At 49.9% G+C, this 27982-nt stretch overlaps 1 protein-coding gene across 2 annotated transcripts in view; it reads right to left on the reverse strand.

The window, feature by feature from the left end:
* Positions 1-27982, reverse strand: part of GRM4 (glutamate metabotropic receptor 4) — a 200609-nt gene that overhangs the window by 125167 nt on the left and 47460 nt on the right. For both annotated transcript variants that reach the window (XM_075910067.1, XM_075910066.1), the window contains exon 2: positions 18641-18857. In XM_075910067.1, coding sequence (XP_075766182.1) covers positions 18641-18857 — 217 coding nt within the window. The remainder of the gene's footprint in view (positions 1-18640; positions 18858-27982) is intronic.

Below are 27982 nucleotides of genomic sequence, written 5' to 3' on the forward strand. Positions count from 1 at the left end.
ACCATTGAGGGCTATGGAGGCGGGGGCACCCATCAAGCATTCCGCCTAGGGCATCAGTTGCCGGCAGCTCGCCTCGAGCCGCTCCTGGGTCCATCACCCCCAGGCCTCAGCTTAGCCTCTTCTCTCCGTGCTTCCCAGACTGCAACTGCCCTCCCTCCCAGGCTCTGTCCCCCAGCCAGGTGCTGGTCTCCGCCTTTCTCCCTTTGTCTCTCTCCCTGGGAGGCTGAGCCTGGGTGTCTGAGTTAATACACATTTGGGAGAGTCCGTGAGAATCTCCCATCACAGCGCAGGGGGACACTGGGTTACAGAGCAGACAGCCCCCCACTATGCCACAGACAGCAACGGGAGGTGCAGCTGCTCAGAGCTCCTTGGTTGCAAAGGGCCTGATTCCCAGTCCATGGGAGTGTTTCCCTGGACATCAGTGGGTTTGGCTCGGGACCAAAATAAATAAGGACTTTTCACCCCAGTGAATCTACCACATTAAGAGGCCGAGGCTGTCTCTCAGAAGCTCTCATGTGGGCATATTAAGGGAATTTTCCATTTGCTTGTTATATACCAGCCTTCACCATGCACAAGTCCAGGTAAAGTCGCCTTTTCGCACCGAGCCATTAACAAGAACGAGCCAGTGCCCCATTCCAGCGAGAGCTGTGCTAATTTATGAGCAAGGCAGCAGCACGACAAAGACCAGGGGACAAACACAGGAGAGCTGGAGATGCTACACTGTGCTCAGATCTCTCTCTAAGCCTTTCTCCCATCGGGGCGCTCTGCAGTGGTAGTGCTGGGCGAGCTAGAGATGGAGGGAGCCACAAACCCCAGGCTACACTGGCAATGAGAAAGGGGACATCGTACAAACCCCAGGCAATGTTCTTCCAAGCCCTGGAAATGGGACATTCCTACAGAGAGATTATTGAAATCCCCAGCTGACCTGGTCAGCTCTCAACCTGGTTCCAGTCCGGCTAATGGCAGGATGGCCCCTCTTGGACAGGTTGCCTAGCCTCCAAGGGACAGATTTATGAGTCCAATCCCAGTGCCCCCTATGCTCACCTGGGGGCTTGATCCAAAGCCCAAGGAAGTCAGCAGGAGCCCCCAGGTCATCTGTGGATCAGGCCCTAGCAACTGAGCATGCTCACCTCCTGGAGTATTATGCCAGAAATTACAGCGCTGTCCAAGGTGCTGAATTCAGCTGGCAAGCTGCAGCATCTGCAGCCAATGAGAGGCTTCCAGCAAGGGAGCCAGCTGCTCCCCCAACCTACACTGTGCAGTACTGCTAACAGCACCCCTCTTTCATCACAGGGCTGTAGGCCATGTACGCCAATTCCTACTTTCATTGCTGGTGAGCCAGAAAATGTTGTGCTGACAAAGGCTAGCACCACGTGCATGTCTTTAGAAAGCTACCGGGGCAAGGTGATCTCTCCTCTTCTCCATTCATCCCAGCTGTCATATCTGCCCGATCTATAATTGCAGTTATTTTTATTAGCATTGTGCCAGGGTTACAGGAGACAGTTTGCCAAGGTCAAGTGCGTGGGGTTTTATTTTTTAATCTCAACAAGACTTATCTGCCGAAGCAACCCTCCATACATCTGCGATTAAATAGAGGGAAATTTCACAGCTGTGCGCTGCAAAACAAAAGTACCCTTAAAAGTCAACTTGATAATGAATTCCTGAGTGACCATCAATGCAACAAACTTATCTGAGCCCTCTGAAAGCCAATGGAGTGCAATTAAAACAAAAAGTTGTTTGGGGCTTCTTCATTTTCTTTTGTTGCGACCAGCCTCATGGATTTGTACTGCCATTGAACACCTGAGCAGCCCTGCTTAAGCACGGTAAGAACAATGTTGTGACAAATTGCCGGATGCAAGGAGAATAGGTTGGTTTTAATACTAGTAAAGGCAGCGGGGTGGTCTAACAGACAAGGTATTGGACTGGAGCCAGGAGAACTGGGTTTTTGACTTTCAGCAAAAACACTCACTAGTGCATGCCTCAGTTTCCCCCATCTGTGAAACGATCATTCACTTTCCATTAAGCATTCATACTGGTGAATTCACTTTCCATCACACATATTGCACAAGCATTTTTAGGGAGCAAATATAAGAGGACCGTGAATATGTGGAAACTGAGTTCATTTGAAAATCCAAATGAGTATGCATAGGAAATACATTTCCAGTATTTGCTCACTTTGGAATTTATACTCTCTGACAAGAGACACTGAAAAAAGAGTGGCATTGGATGGTCCTAAATCTATTCTCTTTCAATGATCCTCATATTTAATTTGCTTAAAAATATCATCTTTGGACTCTAACCACCAGTGCCATAAATTCAGCCTGTGATCTGAACATCACTGTGTTCTTTTTGTCTTAGGTGCCACCATTGACTATCTACAGATGCGTTTCCAATCCTTGTAACATCCAGGTGCAAGTTACAGAATGATGAGCGGTGGATTGAAGAGGAGTCTTCATGTGGAAAAAGGAGAAGCTTGGACTGATCGTTGCCATGATAAAAAGGCAGCATGGTCTAGTGGGTGGGGAATTCAATTAGCATTGCTGCAACCAGCATTCTCATCCTGACAAGCTGAGTGCCCTTGCATAAGTCACTTCCATTCTTCTTCATGACTGTTTCACCTCCCACCCTTGTCTACTTACACTGCAAGCCCTTTAGGGCAAGTCTGCTCTCTTACTAGCTGTATGTACAGCTCCGAGCACAATGACGACCTGACCTTGGCTGAGCTACAATAATACCAACAGTAGGGAGGAATCATTGGTATCTAGTCACCTTTTCCGATGATGACAATTTAAGTGCTAGCATCTTTACATCCGCCGGAGCAACCACATGTTGAAAAGGGAACAAATTATCCTGCAACATTTGCATGCATTGTCACAATGGTGGTTTGTAGAAGTAGCTCATTGGCCAGCTTCCAGTTTGCACGCACAACTGTGGCAAGTGCACACACAAGTCTGACCTGCAACTGCTCTTTTAACTTGTTTATACTCTGAGATTCTAGAACAGTAAACGCCTCCACTTAATATTACCCAGACCTTTGCATTCTTGCTAGCAGAGTCACTTTTTTTTTTTAAGGTGACACGCCGACGCACCAAGCACAAGTAATGAACCCAGCTACACTGGAAATAGACAGACATGAATATCACATAGTAATGAACAAATGCATCATAAATATATATTGGCCTCTCGAAGAAAAATATAGAAAACCCAGTGAAGGATAAAACCAGATGGAGGGAGAAAAATGACAATGTGAAATTGATCCAGACGGATGACTAAGGAATCTCGCGGTTGGCTAGAAATATTACTCTCTTCGCCAAATAGAGAGCTGCACATTATGACGCATTGCATAACATGTGTTGCACACTGGTTAAATTACACAAATATAAACCTAATATTTCATCGCAATGTGTTTGGTGACAGGGCGAGGAGATGCCGGAGTGTCTAGATGCCTGCATATCCGAGCGTAGTGCAAGGAGGACTGCTCTTCCCCAGCCCTGAGCATTTGAAAGGGTGCCAATTATCTTGGGATCAGAGATGGACTTAGATACCACTAGAACAGGCCGTCCAATGTCTAGCTCTGCCAACAGGTGGCATGCAGAATAGGCCACTTCGATGCCACTACTGGATACCTGGGCCATGATAACCCTGCCTGCACTTTGCCTCCTCCTGTCCTTGCTCTCCCCCTTCTGCTACCTGGTGACTCCCTCTCTTCTACTCCACCTGCCACCCCCTCATCTTCTCTCCTCCTCCTCTCACCCCCCCCCCCCGGAACACACTGCCCATCTGCCACGCCCCTGCAGGCAGTAGGGGCTTCATGGCAAGGGGGGAGGAGGGATGCAGGGGGCAGTGGGTGGTGACAGTTGAGCTAGGGAGGGGGATGGAGGAAAGGAGGGATATGGGGAGCAGCAGTGGGGGGGACCTGCAGGGCAGGGCATAGGGGGGAGCAGAGGCAGAGTTGGGGCAGGACCCCAGGCAGAAGAGGCACGACAATGAACTAGCCCAGTAGATGCTTCACCCACTGCCCATGGCTCTGCTACTTGCTCCGCCACTAATTTCCTCAGCAGCCTTGAGTGGATTCCTTCACCACCACCCCCTCCCCCCCGTGCCTCACTTCATCAGCCTGTAAAATAGGAATAACAGTTGCCTTTGGAAAGCACTCAAGATGCACTAGGATCAAGCGGCAGCTCGTAAAAACCGTGCCCAAGCCATAGCTGTACAACCATTGTATGGATCCGACAGACATATGGACAACACAAATTACCCAATGCCTCCATGACAAGATGGGGCTCTTTAAATGCTCATCTGTAGACACATATTCCAAAGCTGCTTTCTCAATATAGGAAATAATTATGGGGGATAAACCATACAACTGGCTGGTAGCTACTGGTAAATATTGACTTTTTAAATGGCCAGTTCTGTGTCAAAGTTCATCTTGCCTTGTACCACTGCTGCATCTGGTCCAGTGCCCTGGTCTCCGAAAGTGACCTGCACCAGAAGTGGGTGCAGAAAAATCCTCCACTGATGAGACAATCAGTTTCTTCTCAGCTCTTTAGTAGCTAAAGGTTAGTTTACGCCCTAAGAAGGAATGTACATGCAACAGCATGACTAGGAGACTTTGGTAAATTCTCTAACGGAAGGTCAAGTAGATAACTCACTGGAAAGAAAACAGCTTGTCTGCTTACTGGTAACCAGTTCCACATTATAATGAACATTTCCACATCATAAACATACAAATGTACTCCAAAGCCTCAAGACGGGCATCAAGAATTGAAGCACAGCTGTGTTATGGAGAAGACACACATGCAGAGAAAGTTTAAAGGTGCACCAGGAAATTTGGGATCTTTATGTTCAATAGTTTGCTTCTAAAGATGCCAGGGAAAGTCAGCATCGCCTGGGCAGCACATAGCTTTGATTTTTCCAAGGAACGCAGGCTGGCTCTTGGCTGAGGCACAAAATAATGATACTAACTGAGTTCAGGATACCTGTGTGTCTTGACAAACTGTTAATAAATAGATACGGGCCAGAGTCTCATTCACACCTCTTGGGCAGTGGAAAGGGGCTTTGAAATAGGGCTAAATTACAGCCCCCTTTCAATTATCAAAGTGGTGCAAAGGAGCCTTACAACTATACACGTGGGCCAACTTTTTCTGTATACTGTCTTCATCCACTGACTCTGATTGGACACCACTGTAACGCCACTGGCTTCCCTCCCTATTTACACCAATGTCAGAGAAAGAAGAATCAGGCCGAGTCTATTTTCCTTGTAGAAGCTTAGCGTGTAGGCTGCACATTGGGCTAGGGAAGGGGTGGGGAATTTTCAGCCTGTGGGACAGAGCTGGCTCCCTGCTTCATTTGATCCAGCCTATGACAAGTATCCATGATGCAGGCCGGACTCGTAGGGCAGAAGCCTTGTGCCTGTTCCCACTACCAGCAGGGTCAGATTGAGAAAGGGTCTGTCAGGGCTTTAAGGGAGGCCCCACAAAAATCACTCTGGGCCTCCGAAAATCCTGATCTTTTTGTGAGGCCACGTTAGCCTGGGGCCCTGGGCTGGAAGCACTAAAGCCCCTGCATGTTATCTGGCCCTGCCTGATCGGGGGACAAGAGAGGCAGCTCCATACACTGTCTCTTCCCTGCTGAGCTGGAGCCACATCGGGCTCCATCCTTGCACTGCCGCCGCCCTCCCCCACAGCTCCTATTGGCTGAGAATCTCAGCCAATAGGAGCTGCAGGGTGCAGTGCTTGCAGGTGAATGCAGGGTAGCATGGCCCACAATGAGCCACCTGCTTCCCTCCTCATCAAAGGGGAGCAGCCCCAGGTAAGCACCCACCATTCCAACCCCCATCCCAGCCTAGGGTGGAGCCTTCCCAGCCTAGGTGGCCCCACAAAATCTAATGGCCTTGGGCCGCCAGAAGAGTCAGCCCTGATCCTGATCACAGGTGAGTGGAGTGAAGGTTTTTTGGCTTGCATGTGGCCCCTGGCTGATTTTTCTGTGGGTCAGTGGACCCTGACAGAAAAAAGGCTCCCTACCCCAGTGACTGCATAGCAAGGGGGAAAGATCGGGCTGAGGGTGGAGTAAAAGGTGCCTCTATGAGACAAAATCTTGAATCATTGGGAGTGTCCCTATAAAATTGGGACATCTGCTCCCCCTCCACTGGGCTCTCGAAAATCTGCCCCCACTGAACTCAATGGGAGTTTCTCAGTCATTGGGTCTATGTCTAGACTGCATCCGCTGTCGACAGAGAGATGTAGATTAGGCACATCAAATTGCTAATGAAGCAGGGATTTAAATATCTAAACGTGGCCACCGCTTTTTTTCGAAATGGAGTTTTTTCGAAAAAAATGGCAGTCTAGACACGGATCTGTCGAAAATAAACCCTTTTTTTGACAGATCCTGTAGTCCTCAAAAAATGAGCTTTACAGGATCTGTCGAAAAAGGGTTTATTTTCGACAGATCCGCATCTAGACTGCAGGGTGTTGGTTTGTTGTTGTTTTTTTAAACGCCATTTCAAAAAAAAGTGGTGGCCATGTTTATGCTAATGACGCGCAGAATATTTAAATCCCTTCTTCATTAGCAATTTTGATGTGCCTAATCTACATCTCTCTGTCGACAGAGAGTCTAGACATACCCTGGATTCCAGAGATGGGCCCATACTGAATCCTCCTGAAAATCCCAGTCCTATATCGGCGGGGTGGGGAGGGGACGGTTGTGCAGATATGCTCAGCTCCTATTTATGCCTCTAAATAAGGGCCAGATTCTTCCCTGGCCAGGCAGGTTTTCAAGAGCTTCACACGCACCCAATATATGGAGCTCTTCTTCAGACATTCCTTGCTGACCCAAGCATTGGGGCCCCTTGAGGCATGCATATCTCATACACGGCCACGGTACTCCACCAGGAGCTATGGGCCAGGCTGTGGCCACTTCAGTGGGCCTGCTCCCCATGGTGAGTGACACACAACCTGGCCCGTCGTAGGGTTTCTGTTGCTCTGTAAATAAGCATGTGCCAGTAGTTACAGCATGGGAGCAGGGTTACTCTAATAATACAGTGACTAATTACACTGCAGTTATGCTGTAATTACAGTGTAATTATTCTCCAATAACCAAATTAACACTAATTCACATCACATTAAGGTTAACTGTATATATGAATTACGGTGCTCAGTATTTGGCTAATACATGTGTGCCTAGACTCCGAGTGCAGTAATTTACAGCATAATTGTTAAGTCATACAGTGAACTGCCCGGTTACCTGGAATTATTGCAAATTCATTTGCATTAAACTACAGCCACTCTGGCTCGGGAGGATGACTCTAAGTCATTGTCATCCTTGTACTGAGCTGTCAAATGGGGAGTCAGGCTTCCTGGGTTCCAATCCCGATTGGCTCTCTTCACAATCTGGAGCCTTTCCGTCACTCGGTTCCCCAATGGGGAAATGAGACCAATAGAAAGAGCATTGCAGCTGGGCTGTTCAGAGAAGAGACTTCCACTTCTGTGGCTCCCATCACCTCATCTCTCAACACAGCCGCCAGCAAGTCTCCCCCCTCAGCATCTGGCTGGATTCCCTCTTGGGGGGTGTCTACACAGCAGGGCTAAAGGCAAATTCAGCCACGTCAATTGGTAGCGGAAGTCGAAATCGCTTAACTTGGCTTTTGGTGCTGTCCACACAGCAGGAAGTGGGAAGAACTCTCGTGAAATGAGGGTTCTCACGAGTCAGAGTAAGAAGTCCTCCAGCTCACTGTTATTTCCAACTAAAGGCATGTCGTATAGACGTACCCGTGGAGTGTGTGGGTGGAACATCCCTGACTTGAGTGGAGTGACATCCGCTTATGCCACCACGGCACCATGTGAAGTTTCTAAGCCCCTCGAGTATGCCAACTGACCCAGTCAGGGTCTGCCTTGGATCCAAAACCCATCTGACCTGCCTTGCCAAGCTGCCGAACACCTGCAACCAGTGTTCCCTGTAAGCTAAGCGCTTGGGTAGCCACTCAGGAGAGGTTCAAATGCCACCCAGCTGAATAGCAGCGCCTCTCACAGCATGTGTTTCTATTGGTGGTGCACATCTGCACATACCTTGGTGCACATAACAAAATGTAACCTGCACATGGAAGGTAGAACACAAACTACATTTTAACACAGCCAATCACATCTAGGAGCAAGGAATGCAGGCCACACTTATGGGGGCAAAGGTGCACCCCAGAAAGCAGCGATTCTGGAGTAAAAATGAGGAAGCAACTCAACCTGAGCTCCCAGGAAATGTAGTGGCCAAAAGGGCTAATGCGATCTTCGGATGTACGAACGGAGCAATGTCAAGCAGGGGCGAGGAGTTGATTTTTGCTCCGGGGATGGCCCCTACAAGGCCAATGCTGGAATGCTGCAGACAGTTCTGCTGGGCATGGTTTTAATGGGCAATTGAAAAACTGCCGAGAGAGGGTGCAGAATAAAACCACAAGAACAACTGGAGGGCTAGAAACAAACACACACCTCCCGAGTGAGACTGAAGAGCTGCATTAGTTCAGTGTGTCAAATTGGAGATAGAGCGATGACTCAGTTCCCGGGTATAAGTACATGGCGGGGGGAGGGGGAGAAAACACCAGGTACTAGAGGGCTCTTCAACCTAGCAAGACACCATGGCTGGCGGAGAATGCCAGACAAATTCAGATTAGAAACACAGCACACATTTGTAACTCTGACACTGATTAATCATTGGCACTAATTACTAAGGGAGGCGGTGGATCTGCCAGCTCTTGAAGGCTTCAGAACAAGGTTGGATGGCTTGTCTGGGAGGCATGTGTTAGTCAAACACCTCATCCTGGCTCGGTACAGGAGTCACCGGGTGAAATTCTCTGCTCTGCATTATGCTGGAGAGCGGGCTAGACAATCAAGCGACGCCTCCTCTCTGGCCTTCAAAGCTATCTGCAGCAAATGCCACTCACCCGGGGTAAATCTACACTGCCATTAAAAACCCTCGGCTGGCCTGTGCCGGCTGACAGGCTCGTAGGGCTTGGGCTAAGGAGCTGGCTAATTGCAGTGTAGATATTCGGGCCTGTACTGGACACTCAGCCTCTAGGTGGGAGGGACAGGTCCTGAAACTTATGTTGTAATGTTTGAACGGCAATTAAACAGCCCCAATCAGCTGAGCCCCAATCAGCTGGCACGAGCCTGCCATGCACCTCTGATTGCCAAAGCAGAGAGCCTCCTGATTCTGTAGAGGAGGCAGATCTCTGAGAAAGGGCTAGCCCAGGGAATATGCCTGAGCCACTGTCTGGCCAAGTTATCCTGTTGGGGTAGCATGCAGGTACCATTGGCCTTTCAAACCATGTCTTTGCACCAGGCACATCAATCAGGAGCGGAAGCCGCTGTCCATGGCCACTAGCAGAGGCCGGATGCTAGACTTGACAGATCAGTGCTCTGACGCAGAACTGCAAATCTAATATTCTTCCCGCCTCCTCTGCCGCTGCCCCCACCACCAGCCTAACCGAGTGTCTAGCCCAAGGGTTAGCATTCACACAGCACTACAGGAGCAGAATACACACACACACACACACACACACACACACACACACACACACACACACACACACACACACACACACACACACACACACACACACACACACACACACACACACACACACACACACACACACACACACCCCTGCACAAACCAGGCTGAAAAGAGCTCTTCTTTTGGATGGCAAATCTGTGCAAGAGCAAATGCAAAGTGACAACTTGTCCCTTCATTCCTCTCCTTATCAGGTGAATCATTATCGTCAGAGTTCCGGTGGGGCTGCTGCTTAGCACAGACAAACCCCAGTCGGGTTAGCAGCTAAGCTGTTAATGGAGAGCAATAAAAACACATTTCTATGTTGCCACCACACTGCTTGCCTCCCTCCCCAGTTTCCATGCACACAGCCTACAATCAGACAGGCACAGACACACACACACACACCACAAGCACAATCCCATGTACATCTGTGGAGTCACAGGTACAGCTAGTCCCATCTTCCCAGTGGTGTGTGGCACATATTTGTGAACACACATATGCACACTCAGTGTCTACAGAGATGCATCCCTCCATGCACACACTCTACATACACACACATCCTATGCACACCCACACACAGGCTCATACATCCCCAGGTACGTGCATACATCCCCAGGTACGTGCATACATGTGCAAACAATTTTAAGGTACCATCGGACTCCTGGTTGGTTTGCTGAAACAGACTAACACAGCTATGTCTTTGACACCTGTAGACAATCAACACATACACATAGTGCTAGGGTGGACACAGTTGCACACAGTAATACTCGTAGACCCATTTACACAAGCACAGATGCAGCTGTATGCACACCAAGTACACCCCTGTGATCACAAGGACAAATGCATCCAGGCACAGCCACACCTGCTCTGAAGCACACACGCACTCACATCAGACTGCACACCTCCAAACGCATTCTGCTTTTCAAGTTAAAATCCTGAAGAGCAGAGATTGCGGGTCGAATCCCTAGACGGACTCTTCCGCATAGGAAAAGCACAGCCGGCTCTCAGAGCCTCCACCTCAGAGAGGCATTGGACGCAGTTCCTATTTATAGGGCTTTGATTAGAAGCTCATCACCTAGAAGTTTTTATTCTCTTCATCTATTTATAAGGCCGTAACACAGTTTGACTTGCGCTAGATGGCCTGGTGTCCCACCGATCTTGCCAGAACTTAATGTGCCATTCAGATACAGTTAAATTAGTAATAGGCAGCAGTCTGTGCACAGCAGGAATTTAACTGCCTCCAAAAACACTCTTTAGTTCTCGTCTCGGCGTGGATTATTATGCAGCAGATAGGCGAAGCACGCAGAACAGGGACAGGGCAAACTGATCTCTCTCCCTGCCCCCGCCAGTCCTACACCATTCCCTATAGCATACTCCTGCTAGGAAAGGCTACAGTCGCACTTTGAGCAGACAGCATTCACACCCCGCCACCCCCCAGCGCCACCTGCTGGGAGACGCTGGAACTCCCCATGCTTGGGTGGCTCTTTACGCCATTTCCTCTGGCGCCTCCTGGTGGGAGAGCCTGGGTGTGGCGTAGCTGTGAGCTTGCAGACAGCCAGTGGTACAGAAGTGCCCTGTGTCTACGAGGCATGCCAGTGAGTCTGGATGTGAGCAGGTGTGTGTCGGTCTGTTCAAGAACTCACTCCTCCTAATCGGTAAGAGCTAAGATCACCAAATTCAGTAGGCAGACTCGTCTTATCTGCAGTTAACGCAAGGTAAGGGCTTGGTTGTGCGGGGGGGGGGGGGGAGAGAGTTGAAGCTTCCCCCCTCCCCCCCCCGATTTGTATGGGGATGCATAAAACCATACAGAAAAAAGACAGGAAGGTAAAAGCGGCTGGCTAGGGGTGCCCCCTACCCATCTGGGACTGCCCCAGCCCCAAGCCTCCTCCCTCCCCCCGGTGCCCTTTAGAGAGGCTCCCCCCCTCTAATTTGTACGCTGTGCCCGCTGGAACTGCAGCAGCCATGGAGAGGCCCTTCTCACCTGGCCCCAAGCTGCTGTGGTCAGAGAGGACTGGGGTTGTCCTCTCTCCCAGGGCTGCCTGCATCCTGACCCCCTCCTCCCCAGCCCCACCCCAGAGCAATGATTCAAAGGAAGAAAAACAAAAATTGAGTGAGGACCCAAGGTGCCAGGTCAGCTCTTAACAGCAACTCCTACTGGCAGAGGCCGGGAGGGCTGAAGTAACCCTCTGTTCTCCCCTTCCCACCCGCTCTCACAGCTCCTGAAGATTTCCCTCTGCCGCCTCCTTCTGGGAAAGGCTAAACCCCATGGCGTCCAACACGCTTGCCACTAGCATGTGGCTATTTGGCTGGTTGAGTGTGGCTACTGCTTCAGAACTGCTTGGACGCCACGGGGCTAAGACCTAATTCCCACCCCCAGCAAGGGCTCCCCTCCCAGTCCTTTAGAGACTCCTGTGGGGAGAGGCTAGCACTAAAGTAGCTCAAAGTTCCCCTCCTTATCCAGGAGTCTCACTTTTTTTTCCACAGCAGCCTCTCCTGGGGGAGGCCGAATCGGCGGCAGCTGCATGCTCCGGCTCTCTCCCCCCTGCTCCCACGGGTGATAATCCTTTCTAAACATCCCGCGGCACCCGTCAGCCGAATGCTTTCCGATTCCTGACAAATCCTTACGAGGAGTTCTGCTGAGCACAGAATTTCAAGCTGTCCAAAGTCTGTAGACAAGCTAAAGTACCTGCCTGCAGGGATAATTCCACTGCACTGGGTGCACCGAGGAATGGGGCCACCTTTATTTTCTGTTAGAAGCTGGCAGCGTTTATAAAAATTCTGATCTGGGAAGGCAGGGAGTGTTTGCATAGGCCAGTGCACAGCAAAGCCCCAAGTTACTCCAAGTCTGTGCACGTGGCAAATAGATTTCCTCACCATGCACACAAAACATTAGCCAGCAGACATTACGGTCTAGAAACCGCTGTGGATTGTCTCCCATAGCAAGACCAGAAGAGAATATTGTGGACTTCCAATCTGACCTCGGGCTTCGCAAAGGCCATAGAGCTGCCCCCAGAAGAATTTCAACAGCAGATCTTACCAAAAAACATCTGGTTGTGATTCTAAAGTCACCAGGGATGTAGCGTCCACCATGAAACTTGGTAAATTGTTCCAGTCGCTAATTAGTCTCATGGTTACAGTCGGATCGCTGGTGCTTAGTCACCAGCACAGATGCCCCAGCTGTTCTCAAGCTGGCGATCCCATGCACACTACACAACAGTTCACCTCACGACATGGGGATAAAATATTGCTGACTGTCCCCACCTTAGTTGGGTTGTATGGGGCATAAATCAGAGCACAATATGCCCTACAGATTTAAAAAGTGACTCCCGTTGTTAGTAGCCTTTGCACAGGGGGAGCACCTAAGAGCCTGCCTCATGGGCCAAGATCCCCGCTGTGCTAGGTGCTATATCATCACAGTCAACCTGTGGAACTCCTTGCCAGAGGATGTTGTGAAGATTAGGATTTTAACAGGGTTCAAAAAAGAGCAGGATCAATTCATGGAGGTTGGGTCCATCAATACGTCTTAGCCAGGATGGGTAGGAATGGTGGGTGTCCCTAGCATCTGTTTGACAGAGTCTCGGAATTAGGTGACGGGAGGGATCGCTTTATGATAATTGATTCTGTTCCCTCTCTCTCGGGCATCTGGCATTGGCCACTGACGGCAGACAGGCTACTGGGCTAGATGGACCTTGGGTCTGACCCAGTACGGCCGTTCTTATGTAGAAAGAAATTATGGCCATATGCTCCATAGAGCTTGTGTCATTGGGGGGAGGGGGGTAGCATGGTCCATTCTTTGGGCCCAGCAAGAGATCTAGGGTATGTCTAGACTGCATCCCTCTGTCGGCAGAGGGATGCAGATTAGGCAGGTCGACATTGCAAATGAGGCAGGGATTTAAATATCCTGTGCCTAATTTGCATAAAAATGGCCACCCCTTTTTGCTGACTTAGCACTTTGTTGGCAAAAAGCAGCAGTCTAGAGGGGGATCTGTCGAGAAAGAAAGCCTTTTTCGACAGATCCTGTAATCCCCCTCTAGACTGCCGCTTTTTGCTGAAAAAGTGCTGAGTCGGCAAAACGCGGTGGCCATTTTTATGCAAATTAGGCACGGGATATCTAAATCCCTGCCTCATTTGCAATGTCGACCGGCCTAATCTGCATCCCTCTGCGGACAGAAGGCTGCAGTCTAGACATACCCCTAGAGCTGTACCTTACTCTGCTTCTGACACACATTGAGTCGTTGCTCCATGCCTCAGTTTCCCCATGTGTAAAACAGCAATAAAAGACAGTCACAGGAAGCAACTGCTGATTATTAAACCCCATTTTTAAAACTTTTTTTGTTATAAAGGGGTTCAAAGGCGCTTCCTCTGGATATTTAAGCTGGGTAGAAAGGGCTGTTTTACAGTGAAATCTGTCACATGAAATCTCTGGGTCAATCACCCATTATTTGGCTGGGAGCAGGAAACGGCGGGTGGAATTCTCTGACATGTGCTGCATCTGAATTCAGAGAAGGCTGCCTGTACTACTTCATGCCAGGCCTCTTCTGGGTCCTGGCTGGGATCACTCGGTACCCGAGGAGGATAAACTACGAGGGGCTGCAGTGCTCCAGCAGGCAATTTCTCCCTGCACCCCTAACGTTCCCCCCACCCCGTCTCACTGGCCTTCATGAGGAACAGGCACACACACAGAGACTCTTCATCAGGGCTTTGAAATTTATGTCCTGCCTGGTTCATCGTGGGCCCAGAATCATTTCTTTTTAAATCCCCCAGCTGTAGCCACTCGTTGCTAGTCTGCAAAGGGATGATTTATATTTCAGAGAATGAATCAATGCAGTCTGTGGCCGAAGACATCTTTAATCTCGCAGAAGGATTAGGCCGCAGAGGGGGACGGCAGCAGCAGCCCACGGCCGTTCCGATCAGATTTCAATTTGGAGACGGGCGCCTCTTTCTCCCCTCCCCAGCCTGCTCCCCCTCGCCTTCCTCCTTTCTTTTCTTTCGCTGCGGCTGCTGATGGTGGAAACATCACATTTCATTTAGCAGGCGGGTGCTGCTGTAACTGGCTATTAGTTCTGAGCTAGTGACAGGGGCTGGCTTTGGGCTGCCCTCCATTGGAAGGAGAGTTAAGCGTTAACGGGGGAGATGCAATGCAATATTGGGAAGTATTCCACCCACACTGTGGGTCCATTTGTATCAGGGGTGCAGGCTGCCATATGGCTTGCTTGCAACACCCCCTGTGGGAATACCCTCCCGCCCCAGCATAAAGGCCACTCAGGGTACATCTACACAACAGCGCTATTTCGAAATAACATGTGCGTCTGCACTGCAAGCCTTTATATGGAAATAGTGGCGAGTTGGAGGACTTCTTCCTCCGTCTCCTGTAACCCTGCTTTCAAGGGGAGTAAGGGAAGCTAAAGGCAGAGCGTTCGGCCTTCGACTTCTTGCTTGGTAGCCAGCACCAAAAGCCGAGTTAAGCTACTTCGACTTCAGCTCCGCAATTGCCGTAGCTGAAGCTGTGCAGCTTAATTCGACTTTAGCCCTGCTGTGCAGACGGGCCCTTAGAAACCACCCTGGAGCAGGAGCAGGGGCGGCCCGTCCATATAGGCGAACTAGGCGGTCGCTTAGAGTGCCAAGTTAAATGGGGCGCCAAATGGTGGCGCAATATCATTGAGGGGCTTGGAGGTGGGGGCGCCGATTGCATGGTTCGCCTAAGGCGCCAGTGGCTGGCAGCTAGTCTAGGGCCACCCTGAGCAGGAGGGGTGTGAGGACAAGTGATTCCTACTCACTGCAATAGCATTCCTAGTCACTGCTCTGCTTTGTGCCAGGGAGGGACATTGCCACCCCCACTGGTCTCCGCAGGTGCCCACGGATGAGCTGGGCTTATCTACCTGCCTGGAGAAGAGACGCTCACAGTGGAAATGAACAAACAGGGACTGAATTGACCCATCACCCTGCAAGGCTGCAGAGCCTCCGAGCCAGGTTCTCTGTAGTGTAGGTTTTACCCTGCACAGTGGAAACAAGGACCAGGATTGACTAAATCCTTCTCTCTTCCTAGGAGTGTGGTTCCCCTCTGAGCCAGGGCAGGGTGCTGGCCTTAGGGTCTAAATAATCTAATGTCACTCCATCCTAGCAAAGGGTGACCCCTCCTTTCCTTGCATGGGGAGAGGAAGTAGGGGAGAGGGCTCTCCCTTCATGCCAACCACACTGTTTCTTCCTCCTTGGACTTCTAGGCTGTGTCTAGACTGCATCCCTTTTCCGTAAAAGGGATGCAAATTAGACACATCGCAATTGCAAATGAAGCGGGGATTTAAATCCCCCCCGCTTCATTTGCATAAAGATGGCTGCCGCTTTTCTCTGGCTCGGAGCTTTGCCAGAAAAAAGCACCAGTCTAATCGAGGATCTTTTGGAAAATAAAGGCTTTTCCGAAAGATCCCTTATTCCTCTTAAAAAAAGCACCAGTCTAGACGGGGATCTTTCGGAAAATAAAGCCTTTTCCGAAAGATCCCTTATTCCTCTTAAAAAAAAGGAATAAGGGATCTTTTGGAAAAGGCTTTATTTTCCAAAAGATCCCCATCTAGACTGGCACTTTTTTTCCAGCAAAGCTCCGAGCTGGAAAAAAGCGGCAGCCATGTTTATGCAAATGAAGCGGAGGGGATTTAAATCCCCGCTTCATTTGCAATTGCGATGTGTCTAATTTGCATCCCTTTTACGGAAAAGGGATGCAGTCTAGACACAGCCCTAGGGTCTTCTTCATCCCACCGGGACTGCCCAGGTGCAGCCCAGACATCGAATCCCCACCACCAGGGATGCCCCACAAACTGCCGCTCCTCCTCAGACCGTTGTGACCACAAGCTGTGCCACTCCAAGTGCTGAGGTGAGATTTGTCACAGGAGCCTACCTGCAGAGTGTTACCCATGGCCACGGTGGGAGCCTCAGGAGTCATAGAACCCTAGCACACTAGAACTGGAAGGGACCTTGACAGGTTACCGGTTTGAGTTACTGATCTGTGACAAAGTCCAAAGAAAACACACTTGCATTTTCTTGCAAACTTAATTATGAACATTCAAATGGAATCTATAAGCTCATCCAATGTTGAAAGTGCAGCACGTTGTGCTTGGCCGATAGCCATGCCATCAAACATTATTGCACTATTCTCTGGAAGGTGGTCAGTAAGGCAGTCTCTACCTTTGGATTGATGCTCAAGCACATCTGTGTTTTTTTGAGGGGGAAAAAGTTGCCAGAACATCAGCAGCACTAGCAAGAGGGTAGGAAAAGATTTCCCAGAGACTGAACTAGAGGCATATAACAGTTTTTATTAAACTGAATTTCTTGTGAATCTTAGATGATTGACAAAGTCATCAAGTCCAGTCCCCTGCCCTCACAGCAGGACCAAGCACCATCTAGATCATCCCTGACAGATGTTTACTTAACCTGCTCTTAAATATCTCCAGGGATGGCAATTCCACAATCCCCCTAGGCAATTTATTCCAGTGCTTAACCACCCTGACAGTTAGGAAGCTTCTCATAATGTCCAACCTAAACCTCTCTTGCTGCGATTTAAGCCCCTTGCTTCCTGTCCTATCATCAGAGGCCAAGGAGAACATTTTTTCTCCCTCCTCATCGTAAAACCCGTTTAGATGCCTGAAAACCGCTATCATGTCATAGAACCATAGAGCTGGAAGAGACCTCAGAAGGCCATCAAGTCCAGCCCCCTGCTCTAGGCAGGACCAATCCCAACTAAATCAACCCGGCCAGGGCTTTGTCAAGCTGAGACTTAAACACCTCTAGGGATGGAGACTCCACTACTTCCCTAAGGAACCCATCCCAGTGCTTCACCACCCTTCTAGGGAAATAGTTTTTCCTAATATCCAACCTGGACCTCTCCCACCACAACTTGAGACCATTGCTCCTTGTTCTGCCATCTGTCACTGCTGAGAACAGCCTCTCTCCATCCTCTCTGGAACTCCCCTTCAGGAAGTTGAAGGCTGCTATCAAATCTCCCCTCACTCTTCACTTCTGCAGACTGAACAGACCCAACTCCCTCTGCCTCACCTCATAAGTCATATGCTCCAGCCCCCTAATCATCATGTCTCCTCTCAGTCTTCTCTTTTCTAAATTAAACAAGCCCAGTTTTCCAGTCTTCCTTGAGAGGTCATGCATTTTTGACCTATAACCATTTTTGCTGCGCTGCAATGAGACTATGTGAGGATTTGGCACAGGGAAAGAGGAAGAGGTAGAAACAAAGAGGCCAAATCCCCAAACACTTGTTGAGGTGAAACTCCAAGTGGACCAAAATCAGAACAAGCAAAGGCATCAGGACCCGCCCCCTTCTACATACATTTCCTCACCCCATTGCAGACCTCATCTCAGCTAGAGGTTCTAGTCCCTTTCCATGCTGGTTGCTCCCTTCAGCCTTCACACACGCTGTGCCAAGCACTAGTATCTGTCCATCACATCTGGGGCATGCACCATGCCTTAGGGCCCCCCAGGGTGGATCAAGACTGAGGCTGAATTGTATCAGCTTAACCGCGTTACTGCCCTTGTGGTCAGAGTTCCCCCACATGTCCCCCAAAGGCGGCTTTTGAATAGGGGAACCGCCTCACCTCCACTGTCACCAGTGAGCCCTGGGAATCTGCAACGCTCCCGGAGCCATCACCATCTCCCGCATGCCGACGGGGGCTTCCCAGTTCAGCCCTGCTGGCAACACAGCACGAAGCAGGGTGCTGGCTCATGTAGCACGTCCCAATGGAGGACAAGTGCGAATAACACCCAAGATGCTTCATCAGACCGGCCCTTTCCTCTCTAGTCATCACCACTTTCGATGCTAGCTAGTCAGAGAGGGGCCCTTCCTCGCCTGCTCGATGCAAGGAGCAGTGGGGCCGGATCGGCGAGGGAGAGATACTAGAGGTGGGCCATAGAACCTGTGGCCTTCAGCTTCCAAGTGGAAGACTCTGCCATCTAAGCTTAAGACCTCACTAATTCAGCTATACCCATGCAGCTCCAGGAACCATGACCCATAATGCACCTCGCCCAAAGAGAGCCAGCGGGTCTTTCGCTCCCAGACACCATGTCACCCCCGCAGTCCCCTATCTCAGCAGGGAAGTGCACTCACCGTCCTCTCTGCACTTCTGGATGAAGGCCTCCACCCCGCTCTCGCCGTAGCTTCCTTCAGAGGCTAAGGTGGAGACGTAATTCCACTTGAGCTCCTTGACAATGTCCACCATGGCTTGGGCCTGGTAGGTGTCAGAGGGCACGACGCGAGAGAAGAAGTCGTACCGGCTGTTGTCACTCAGGTCGGGGGCAGTGGAAGCGTAGCTTATCTGGGGTATCTGCAGGAACAAAGGAAGAGAGGTCACCCAAAGAAAGAGCATCTGAAGAGCAAACTGCAGTTGCCTTACACAGACTGGAATAAGGCCTTTTGCTGTAGCCATACTGGAAGGCCTGTAGCCACACTGGAAGGCCAAATGTTTACGACCTTCATCTGCAACTAGATTGAAAGCGCAGCAGCCATTAGCTAAATCACAGGAAGTCACATCCTCACAATCCCTATAAATTACATTAAACTAGTGTAATAGCAGACTGTTAAGGAGACCCTGTCCTAAGGATGCCCAATATCACCAGCTAGAGAAAGATCTCTTTAAAAATAAACGTTCGTTTGATAGCATTTTGTCTGGCAAGAAACTACTTAACAATAGCTGAGGTCGTGAAATCTTCATTTCTTTATTGTTCTATCATTATGGTTTCCACTTTTCTCTTGTTTGCCTGTGTGATCTCGGTCTGGTTTTGAATTGTTTCTGTCTGCTATGTAATTAATTTTGCTAGGTGTAAAGCACATGAGGTGGCAGGGTGTGATTGGTTAGATAACTCTCTCACAGTGCGTAGGGCTGGTTAGTAAAATGTTAGTAATATAATTGGTATGGGGAGGGCTAAGTAGGAATCAAGTTTCGCCATATGAACCAGGGTCTAAAAGGAAGTTGGATAGGGGGATGGACTGAGCCAAAGAGCAGAGTTCTCTTCAGCCTAGGCTCCATGGCTGGGCAAGCAGGCTGGATTGCTGGAGTGCCAACTTCAACAGGTTGCTGGGCTGCTCCACTTCTTTTTTCCCCCCAGCACAGGGGCAGGCAAGATACAGCACACAGGCCAGAACTGGCGTGCCCAGCCCCTTCAGCCAGCCTACGGGCCACCCCGCCAGGACCCTCAGGCACAGAACAGCCAGTCACTTTAGAGCAGGCCCATGCCACTTTAAGTGGCTGGCCGCTCCCTTTGGCTCTCTGCTCTGGATGCTGGGTGGAGAGGAGGCTTTGCACGCTGTCCTGGCCCCCCAGCAAAATCTCTCAGCTTGGAAACCGGCCAATAGAAGCTGAGAGATTTTGCTGGGGACGGGGCGGAGCACAAAGCATTTCACCCCTGCCCCCGCATCCCTCCTTCCCCAGCACCCAGAGCAGACAGCCACAGAGAGCAGTCAGCCATTTTGAGCAACCTGAGACTGAGGCAAGAAGGGAGCATGCTTCGGAGTCCTGCAGGGCTGCTGGCCAGGAGCCACCTAGGGAAGCCTGCCTCTGGCACCCCAGCCCCTCCCTCTCTCTGACTCCCTGTCCCAGGTCACCACCCAAATTCTCAGCTCCCTGGTGGGGCCTCATCTGGAGCACAATTTCCAATTCTGGGTGTTGTGTTTTAGGAAAGCTGTGGACCAACCGAGAGCTTAAAAAAACCAGGCATGTTTCACCTTGAGAAAAGGTGACTGAAGCAGGACAGGAACCTGACAATAGTCTTCAAATACATGAAAGGCTGTTCTATAGAGCCTGTCGATGACAGGGTGATCAATTGTTCTTCATGCCTCCTGAGGGTAGGGCAAGAAGTGATGGGTTTAATCTACAGCAACCCAGATTTAGGTTAGCTCTCAGGAAAAACTTTATGATCAGAAAGTTCTGGAATAGGCTCCCAGGGAGGTTGTGGAACACCACCACTGGACGTTTTTGAGAACACATGAGACCATCGCTTGTCAGGGATGGTTTAGGTTTGACTTGGTCCTCCCTCCGCAAAAGGGGCCGGACTTGATGATTTCTCTAGGCCCTTTCCAGCTTGTCATTTCCATGCTTCTGTGCTCTGTAAACACGGCAGCCAAAGGCCAACAACGTGAGCAGAAAACAGAGTGAGGGAAGATGAAAAGATGAAAGGATATTGGTTCCAATTGCCTTGTCTTTTTGACATGCCAGGGCTTCGGTCCTTGCCAAAGACCTGAGATCTGGCAAACTCCTTGCACTGGGGAGTCTGGGAGAGAAAACAAAAGAATTGGGGACTTTTTCTTCCTCCAGTCCCTGGATAAGAGAGTCAGACTGACCTCACAACCAAACAAAGAGCTAGGGGTGGGGCGGAACAGTTGTATTTTCAACCCACAAAAGTTTTTGTCTTTGCAACAGAGCCGAGCGAGTGAGAGAGACTCACCAGGCTCCCCAAAAAGAAAATAAACCAACTCCCTTCTGAAAAACGCAAGAGGAAAAAGAAGCAAACACACGCAATCTAGATCAATTCTAAACCCTCCTCTCAGGCACCGCTGCTAAAAGGGGAACTCAAGGGTTTGTGTGAGCTGGGTTCGAAGCTGCCTAAATGGCCGGCAAAACGCTTCTGTGATGCTTTAATTTCGCCCTCTTTTTATCTCCCGATGTTTGTTCCCTTGGCAGCTTTTCCACCCACCATCTGCCAGCCTCTCCTCCTCCCACGTGCTGAGCCTAATTATGTCGATCTTCAAAGGGGGCAGCCCTGGACTCCCAGAAGGTGGGGGAGGAAATCACAGAGACACTGAGCTATCAACAAGTCTCTTTGATTGCCCGTGGAGTACCAGGGGAGCGCTGTGCCTGGCTGGCTGATACAGGGAGGTTAACACCTCCTACAACCCTCCCTGCACAACTTTCCGTGTACAGTATGCCCTGACATCCGCCTGTTGGGCCACTTTGATCTCCCCTGTGCACTCCCTGTCGTCCAACGAGGCTTGGTAGCCAGAGCGCAAACCCAGAGAGCAGAGGCTCAGTGCTAGCACAGTCTATCATCCCACCACCGCTCCACGGTGGCAGGAAAAGCCCACTGAGGTGACATCAGCCCCTCTCAAAGGAAAGGAGGAGCCACAAAGGGACAAGTGGGGGAACTGGTAACTTGGGACAACTCCAGGGTGAGAAGAATGGGAAGAGATCCATCCAGTAGGCCGCTGGGACAGATCTCCATCACAAGAGCAGCAGCTTCACCTCAGGAGAGGGGAGGAACCATGAAGATTAACTAAATATGGAGGGACAACCAAGGAAAGGGCCAAGGGATAGGAGTGGAGGCCGACTATTTGAATTCTGGAGCAGGCGGACTGAGACCACCAGGACAAAAGGCTCGCCCCTCAGTTCAGGGAGGCACCACAGAGCCCAGAAATCAACTGATTACTTGGGACGACCAATAAGGGTGAAGATGAGAGACAGCGAATAAGGCAGCCCACACAGAGAATCCCAGACTGCCCAGGACTCCACCTGCCAAACATGGTATCAACCCTCCACCACCTGAGGGAGTGTCGCCAAGATCTCGTTGTGGCGCAGTCCAGACAAGGCCCGGACTTCACCCTTTGCAAGGTGCGGGTTCTGAGATTCTCCCCAAACAAAGCCATAAATATGCCTTTTAAATTAATCAGAGCTGCTTTGCATTGAATGGAGCCTCCGAATGATTTACGATCTTGAGCCGCTTAGCACTTAGATAGCACTTTACATCTTCAAAATGCTCTGCAGATGTTAATTAATCTTAGAGATGGAAAAAGCCTATTAAATCATCAAGTCCATGCTCCCCTCACCACACCGCGGTTCCCTTATGGAAGCTGCATCCAATATCAAACTGGCAGGGCACGTTCCCAGCTATAGGGTTGATGGCTTCAGGCGTATGTTGCCACCCCAGCTCGTTTCTTAACACGCTTTGCAAACAAAGCGTTCAAGAATCACTCGCTCCGCCACTTAAATGCAGCCACCTCTGGTGTGGAACTTAACACCAGTCTAACAGCACACAACACTCTCCCGCAGCCCTCGTGGGCAGGAAGTGAAAAACAGTGGAGCCCACATAAAACTTCAGGGTTTTTTTTTTTTTTTTTTTTTTTTATGACCAGGAGAAATGTAGTTAGTGAAGTTGGAGTGCTGCCAGGATCCAAGGGAAATCACCCCTATTGTAGCCCAAAAGCCAAATTGTTGGGGAGTCTTCAGTGTCTACAAAGGATCAGAGAGCAGGTTTTGCATCTCCTAAGATGGTCTGGCAGTACAGTGCCTTTAACACTATTCCAGAGGTATAGTGTGTTACCCACTCCCATCTTTCCCTTCTGGAAACCAGGAATCAAATCTGACTGGGGTTACCAACTCCGTCAGTTCAGAAGCTACAACCTCATCCTTTGTCCTACTTTCTCCCCCACCCTAATAGTTCAAACCCAGGGAACCCTAACCCTGGAGAAGTGGGTTGTGCCCATGAAAGCTCATGGTCCCATCTACATCTTTTGTTAGTCGCTAGACTATTGGTTGTTTTTTAAGTTTTTCCAGTTACAGACTCACTCTGCTTCCCCTCTGAAGCCTGGAACAGCCCAACACTCCTGCTAGAAGTCACATCTATGTTGCAACCAGCACAGGCTGCTTGGAGATATGCTGAACGCAGGCAAACTGGCAACGGCAGTGTTCTGATTATTGGTGCACCAGAAGCGGTTTGCTCTTGCTTAACGAGAGATGGAACCCAGCACTCTTTGGGGGGTATCACCCGCAAGCCAACCTTGCCCGTGTTAGAAAACCAGGAATTGATAGATGCCTTCCAGCTGGGGCAATTGCTCGGGGGCAGCCTGGCTGAGTTATAGGGAAGGCACCTGAAAACCCTGGCCCTGAGAAGCATCCTGGTTTCCAGAAGGGAAAGATGGGAGTGGGTAACACACCATACCTCTGGAATGGTGTTAAAGGGCACTGTACTGCCAGACCATCTTAGGAGATGCAAAACCTGCTCTCTGATCCTTTCCTTGATGCTCAAGGGCAGCGTGAACCTGCAGAGAAGGAGGCCCCTTTCCTTCCCCGAAACAAACGCGCACAAGCCTAATATTTTCATGTATTGATGCTGGCCTTGATAGATGAATAGAAATTACTTGTCGGCTGCATCACCAGCAAATGAAAACAAAGACCCAAGGCACCCATGGAGCCATTGGAGGGAAGCTACCACCTGTTAGAACAGCCGAGCAGAGACAGCAGGGAACAGCTTCCCACTGAAATCTGCTTGGAGTGCACCCCCAGGACGGGGTTAAGCCCAGTGGATAACCTCCTTCCAGACACACTCCACCTGCGAAGGAACACCCTAGCATCCTGCATTCTTGCCTTTGCCTGGAAGGGGGCAGCACACAACAAAAGCTCCCCAGCAAAAAACCCCAGGTGGAAAACCCCTATTTCTACCAAAGCCCACAGCCAATGCACCACTGGTCCACAGCATTCCCGGCAGACACCGCCCCCTCTTTTCTCCTCTTCCTCCTTCTCTCTCTCGCTCTGGCTTGCTCTTTTCCCCCTCGCTGCTTCCCTGCGGCATCTCTCCGCTTCTCTTATTTATTTATTTGCTTTTCTCTGTCCCTCTAGTCTCTCTCTCTCTATTAAATGTAATGCCAGTGTTGTAAACCCACGACTCCACCAGAATGTTAAAAGGCCCTTGTAAAGTGGAGACTTCTCTTTTAACTACCTGCAAAATAAATAAATACAGCAGAAAGGAGAGGGACAGAATCTTTATCAGGGCACAAATAGGATTATTCTGTGTGACAATCTGCTTTGTGCTCCATTCCAAGAGGCTGTGATCTGCTTATTGGATATCTGCGACCAAGAGAGCGTGTGTGTCTGTGTGAGACGCATCATTAAAATTCTGCTCAGCGAATGAAGTGCTCATCTCCTAACTGTTTTTCGGTTGCGGGTGGGGGGAAGGGAAGGGGATTTGGCTCCATTTCTTCTTCCTTCCTTTCTCGTGGAGCCTGAGATGGTGGGAGTTGGGTAGTCAAAAAAAGACACAGACAGAAAAGAGGCATCGGGTGCTTTGCAAGAAGATGGGGAAAGGGGGAGAGAGACAGCGAAGGATCAGGCCTGTGTGTCCAGGCGAGCATGTGTGAACACGTGTGAGTCTGCATGGGTGCAGGGTGAATGAGGAACGAGGACTGTGAAGATGACTTAGGGCATGTGGGCTAGCAGCAGTGTGGTTGTGAGAACACATGCCCGTGTGAGTGCCAAAGACTGTGCAGAGTGTGTCCAAGTGCGTGGGCTGGTCAGATGCAGACTGGGGTTGGTAACTTTCAAGTCCCTGCTGCCAGATCACCCCCCTAGCGCAGGGAAATCATGGAAAGGCACTGCAATCTCCAGTCCCCCGGCCAGCTCTCTTCTACGCAGCAATTTACCAGACCCGCAGCTGCTTGATGGAGTCCAGCTCCTACCTTCTGAAATGCATCATAAGCTTCCCAGCTCCACTGAGACCCATCCTGAGCCTTGGCTTTGTAAAAGGGCCTCGTTTTAACATTCCCTGACACTAAAGAGACACGCAGTTGGGTAGCCGGGCAGGAATCAACGGAGCTCCATGCTAGTATCCAAGTCTGCACAAACAGGTGGTGTGGGAGGGGTCATGTAAGGTCAAACCCCAATTTTTTAAAAGAAAAATGCACAAAATTATACAGCTGGAAAAATAGTTTGGGGCCAAAATGAACTTTTTTTAGGGCGTTTAATAAAACGGAAGGAAAAGTCAAGACCAAAAGTCATTCTGAAGCTGAAAAATCCAAATGTTTCCATTTGGATAATGTCAAAAATGGAGCATTTCAGCTCCTTAGAAATGTTGCAGGTTTCTCCGGAAATAAACAATTCCACAAAAACAGCACCAGCAGGCAAAATGCTTCTGGGGTGCCAAATGTCCCCCTCTTTTTTGGCCAAAAATGTTTCAGAGGAAAAGTTTCATCCCGCCCCACCAAGACCCAACATCGTGTCTGTCAGTATCTCCAGCCTCTGAAGTATCTACCTGTCCTCATCACTATCAGATCAGAGTGTCTGCCACTATCTCTGTGAGATCTATTACCTACCACTGGAGCAAGCGACTAGGGGACTTCTGCTCTAGGTCACACAAGGAGTCTGTGGGGAAGTAAGGAAGCGAACCCAAGCATCTTAGGCCAGTGCTAACCACCCAACCACCCTTCCCCTCATCCATAGACTTCAGTATGCTATGGGCCCTTCATGGCTGTGGGCTGCTCAGACTCACGTATGTTCCCAGTAGGCCCATCCTATCTCATGCACCCCAAGTCAAAGGATCTGGGTAAGTTTCTGAGCATGGAATCTGGGCTCCCAACTTTCCCCCCACCCTCCAGCATCTGCTTCTCAGCATCAGCTTCCTCTTCTCTCCATCAACTAGAAGCCTCGCTCCGGATCCCAGAAGCTGGAGTCTCCAACATCATGCACAAGACCCGGCACCCAAAGAGATGCACCTCTGTGCTTTTGTCTCTTCTGATCAAAACCCAGCAAGACAGAGACAAAAGTATCCCCCTTCTGAGGAGGGAGGCTGCAGAAGCAGGGGTGAGGAAAGAAAGAAAAGGCCCTGAATGAGCTTGTGCTGTTGCTTCCAGTTTATAGCCTCAGGCCATCTGGGAAGCTAGAAATGCCCTGTTTCACAATGGAATAGTGATAGAGATGCAGCCGTGTTATTGCAAAACAGCACCATTCACACCAGTCCATTCCAGGATTGCCTCATCCAGCCCAGGACTTAGGGAGCTCCTGTGTAGAGACACAGGACAGCCAAAGCTAGGAGGTAGAGCATCTGAGTCTCTCTGTGTCCAGCAGCCCCATTAAACAATCCCCTTTATATTCATTAGCACCCAGACTTGTCTCTTCTCAATGGCAAGTCATGTCATAGATGCATATACAGCCATGGCATTCATACCCCTGCAGTTCCCATGCGAGATACGGCTGCCTGCACCCCAAACGAACCACAGCTATTTACAGACACACCACGGTATCGCTGGGGATTGAATCTTGCATCATGACACGCGAAGTCCCTACCACTGAAGCACAAAAGGAGTCAGAGAAGTGATTTCCCTAGTTGTGAGTAGATAGAAGATTCTCATTGTCAGAGGGGCCAGGCAAGATGATGACACAAGCAGAACCAGTATTATAGCCTCTGACAGGCCAAATGCACATAGGTTGGTACATACACAAGGTAGAAACACTCAATCTACACGCAGTTCCCATATGGAGTATGGATGGGCAGAGGAAAGATTAGTGTGTATATGCCAAGATCATAGACTCATAGAACACTAGAACTGGAAGGAACCTCGAGAGGTCATCAAGTACCATAGATCATCCCTGACAGGCGTCTGTCTAACCTGCTCTTAAATATTTCCAGAGATGGAGATTCCACAACCCCCCTAGGCAATTTTTTCCAGTGTTTCATCATTCTTCCTAATGTTCAATCTAACCCTCCCCAGTTGCATTTAGGTCAAAAGGTCAAAGATAACCTTTTACCTCAACACAGCTGGATTTAAACCCGACTTTGAGCACAAATTGGCTGCCACCTGGCTCCGAGGTGTCTCTTGCTCACATCTCAAACCAAACAGGACTTGCTCCATGCAGCTGGTGTTCTCTGTGGGAGTGGCCCATGTCTGCAATAGCAGAGGGTGCTGTTGGTCCAGATGAAGGTGCATTGGCAGAGTTGGGGGGGGTGCTCAAAACTGGAACAGCAGAGGCCCTCGGGGCTAGAATTGATGTGTACAGAAGGACTGCACGGGAGTGTGCAGAGATAGGCAAAGCGGTGAGTCAAGTCCCTCCTTTGCAGAATTTCATCTGAGGATTTTGTTCTAGCCAGTTATACAACCTGGCCTACGGTTTGCCCGCTACAAACTCTAAGCTCTAGTTCAAATAACAGAACAAACAAACCGAGGGACTTTTCCTGTGTAGCCTGCTTTGGAAGGGGGACTGAAAGGGGAATAAAATGCCAGTTCCCAAATGACTGTTTCATAACAATCCTCCTGCCTGGAGTTTTTTCTTTCCCCTTCTTTTTGATCTCTTGTTCTACAATAGCCTAACTCCCAACATCCGCTATTTTCTCAGATGAAAGACAAAAGTGCTTTTAGATACATGAAAGCAACCGCAGGCAGGGAATTTAAGGTTTTTAAAAGAAAAAGAATGAAGAGGGAAAGACAATTCTACTGCAAATACAGGCAGCACCTCAGAGACACCCCCCCCCAAAAAAAAAAACCCTGAAATACACCCGCCTCTTACAACACGACCAAATGCTGATCCCTCGGAACTCTCCCGGCATCAGGCTCCAAGAACGGCAATCCTGTCAACTCCTTTTTGGAGAGGGCTGGCAGCCTGTCCTCTGCCTGTTTCTCAGCAGCCACAGGATTCCCTATTCCTCAGGAAGCCAGAGGGAAGATGGGGGGCTTAACCCCCCACTCAGTTCCCAG

Source organism: Pelodiscus sinensis, chromosome 27 (assembly GCF_049634645.1).
Source record: "Pelodiscus sinensis isolate JC-2024 chromosome 27, ASM4963464v1, whole genome shotgun sequence".
NCBI classification, from domain to species: Eukaryota; Metazoa; Chordata; order Testudines; family Trionychidae; genus Pelodiscus; species Pelodiscus sinensis.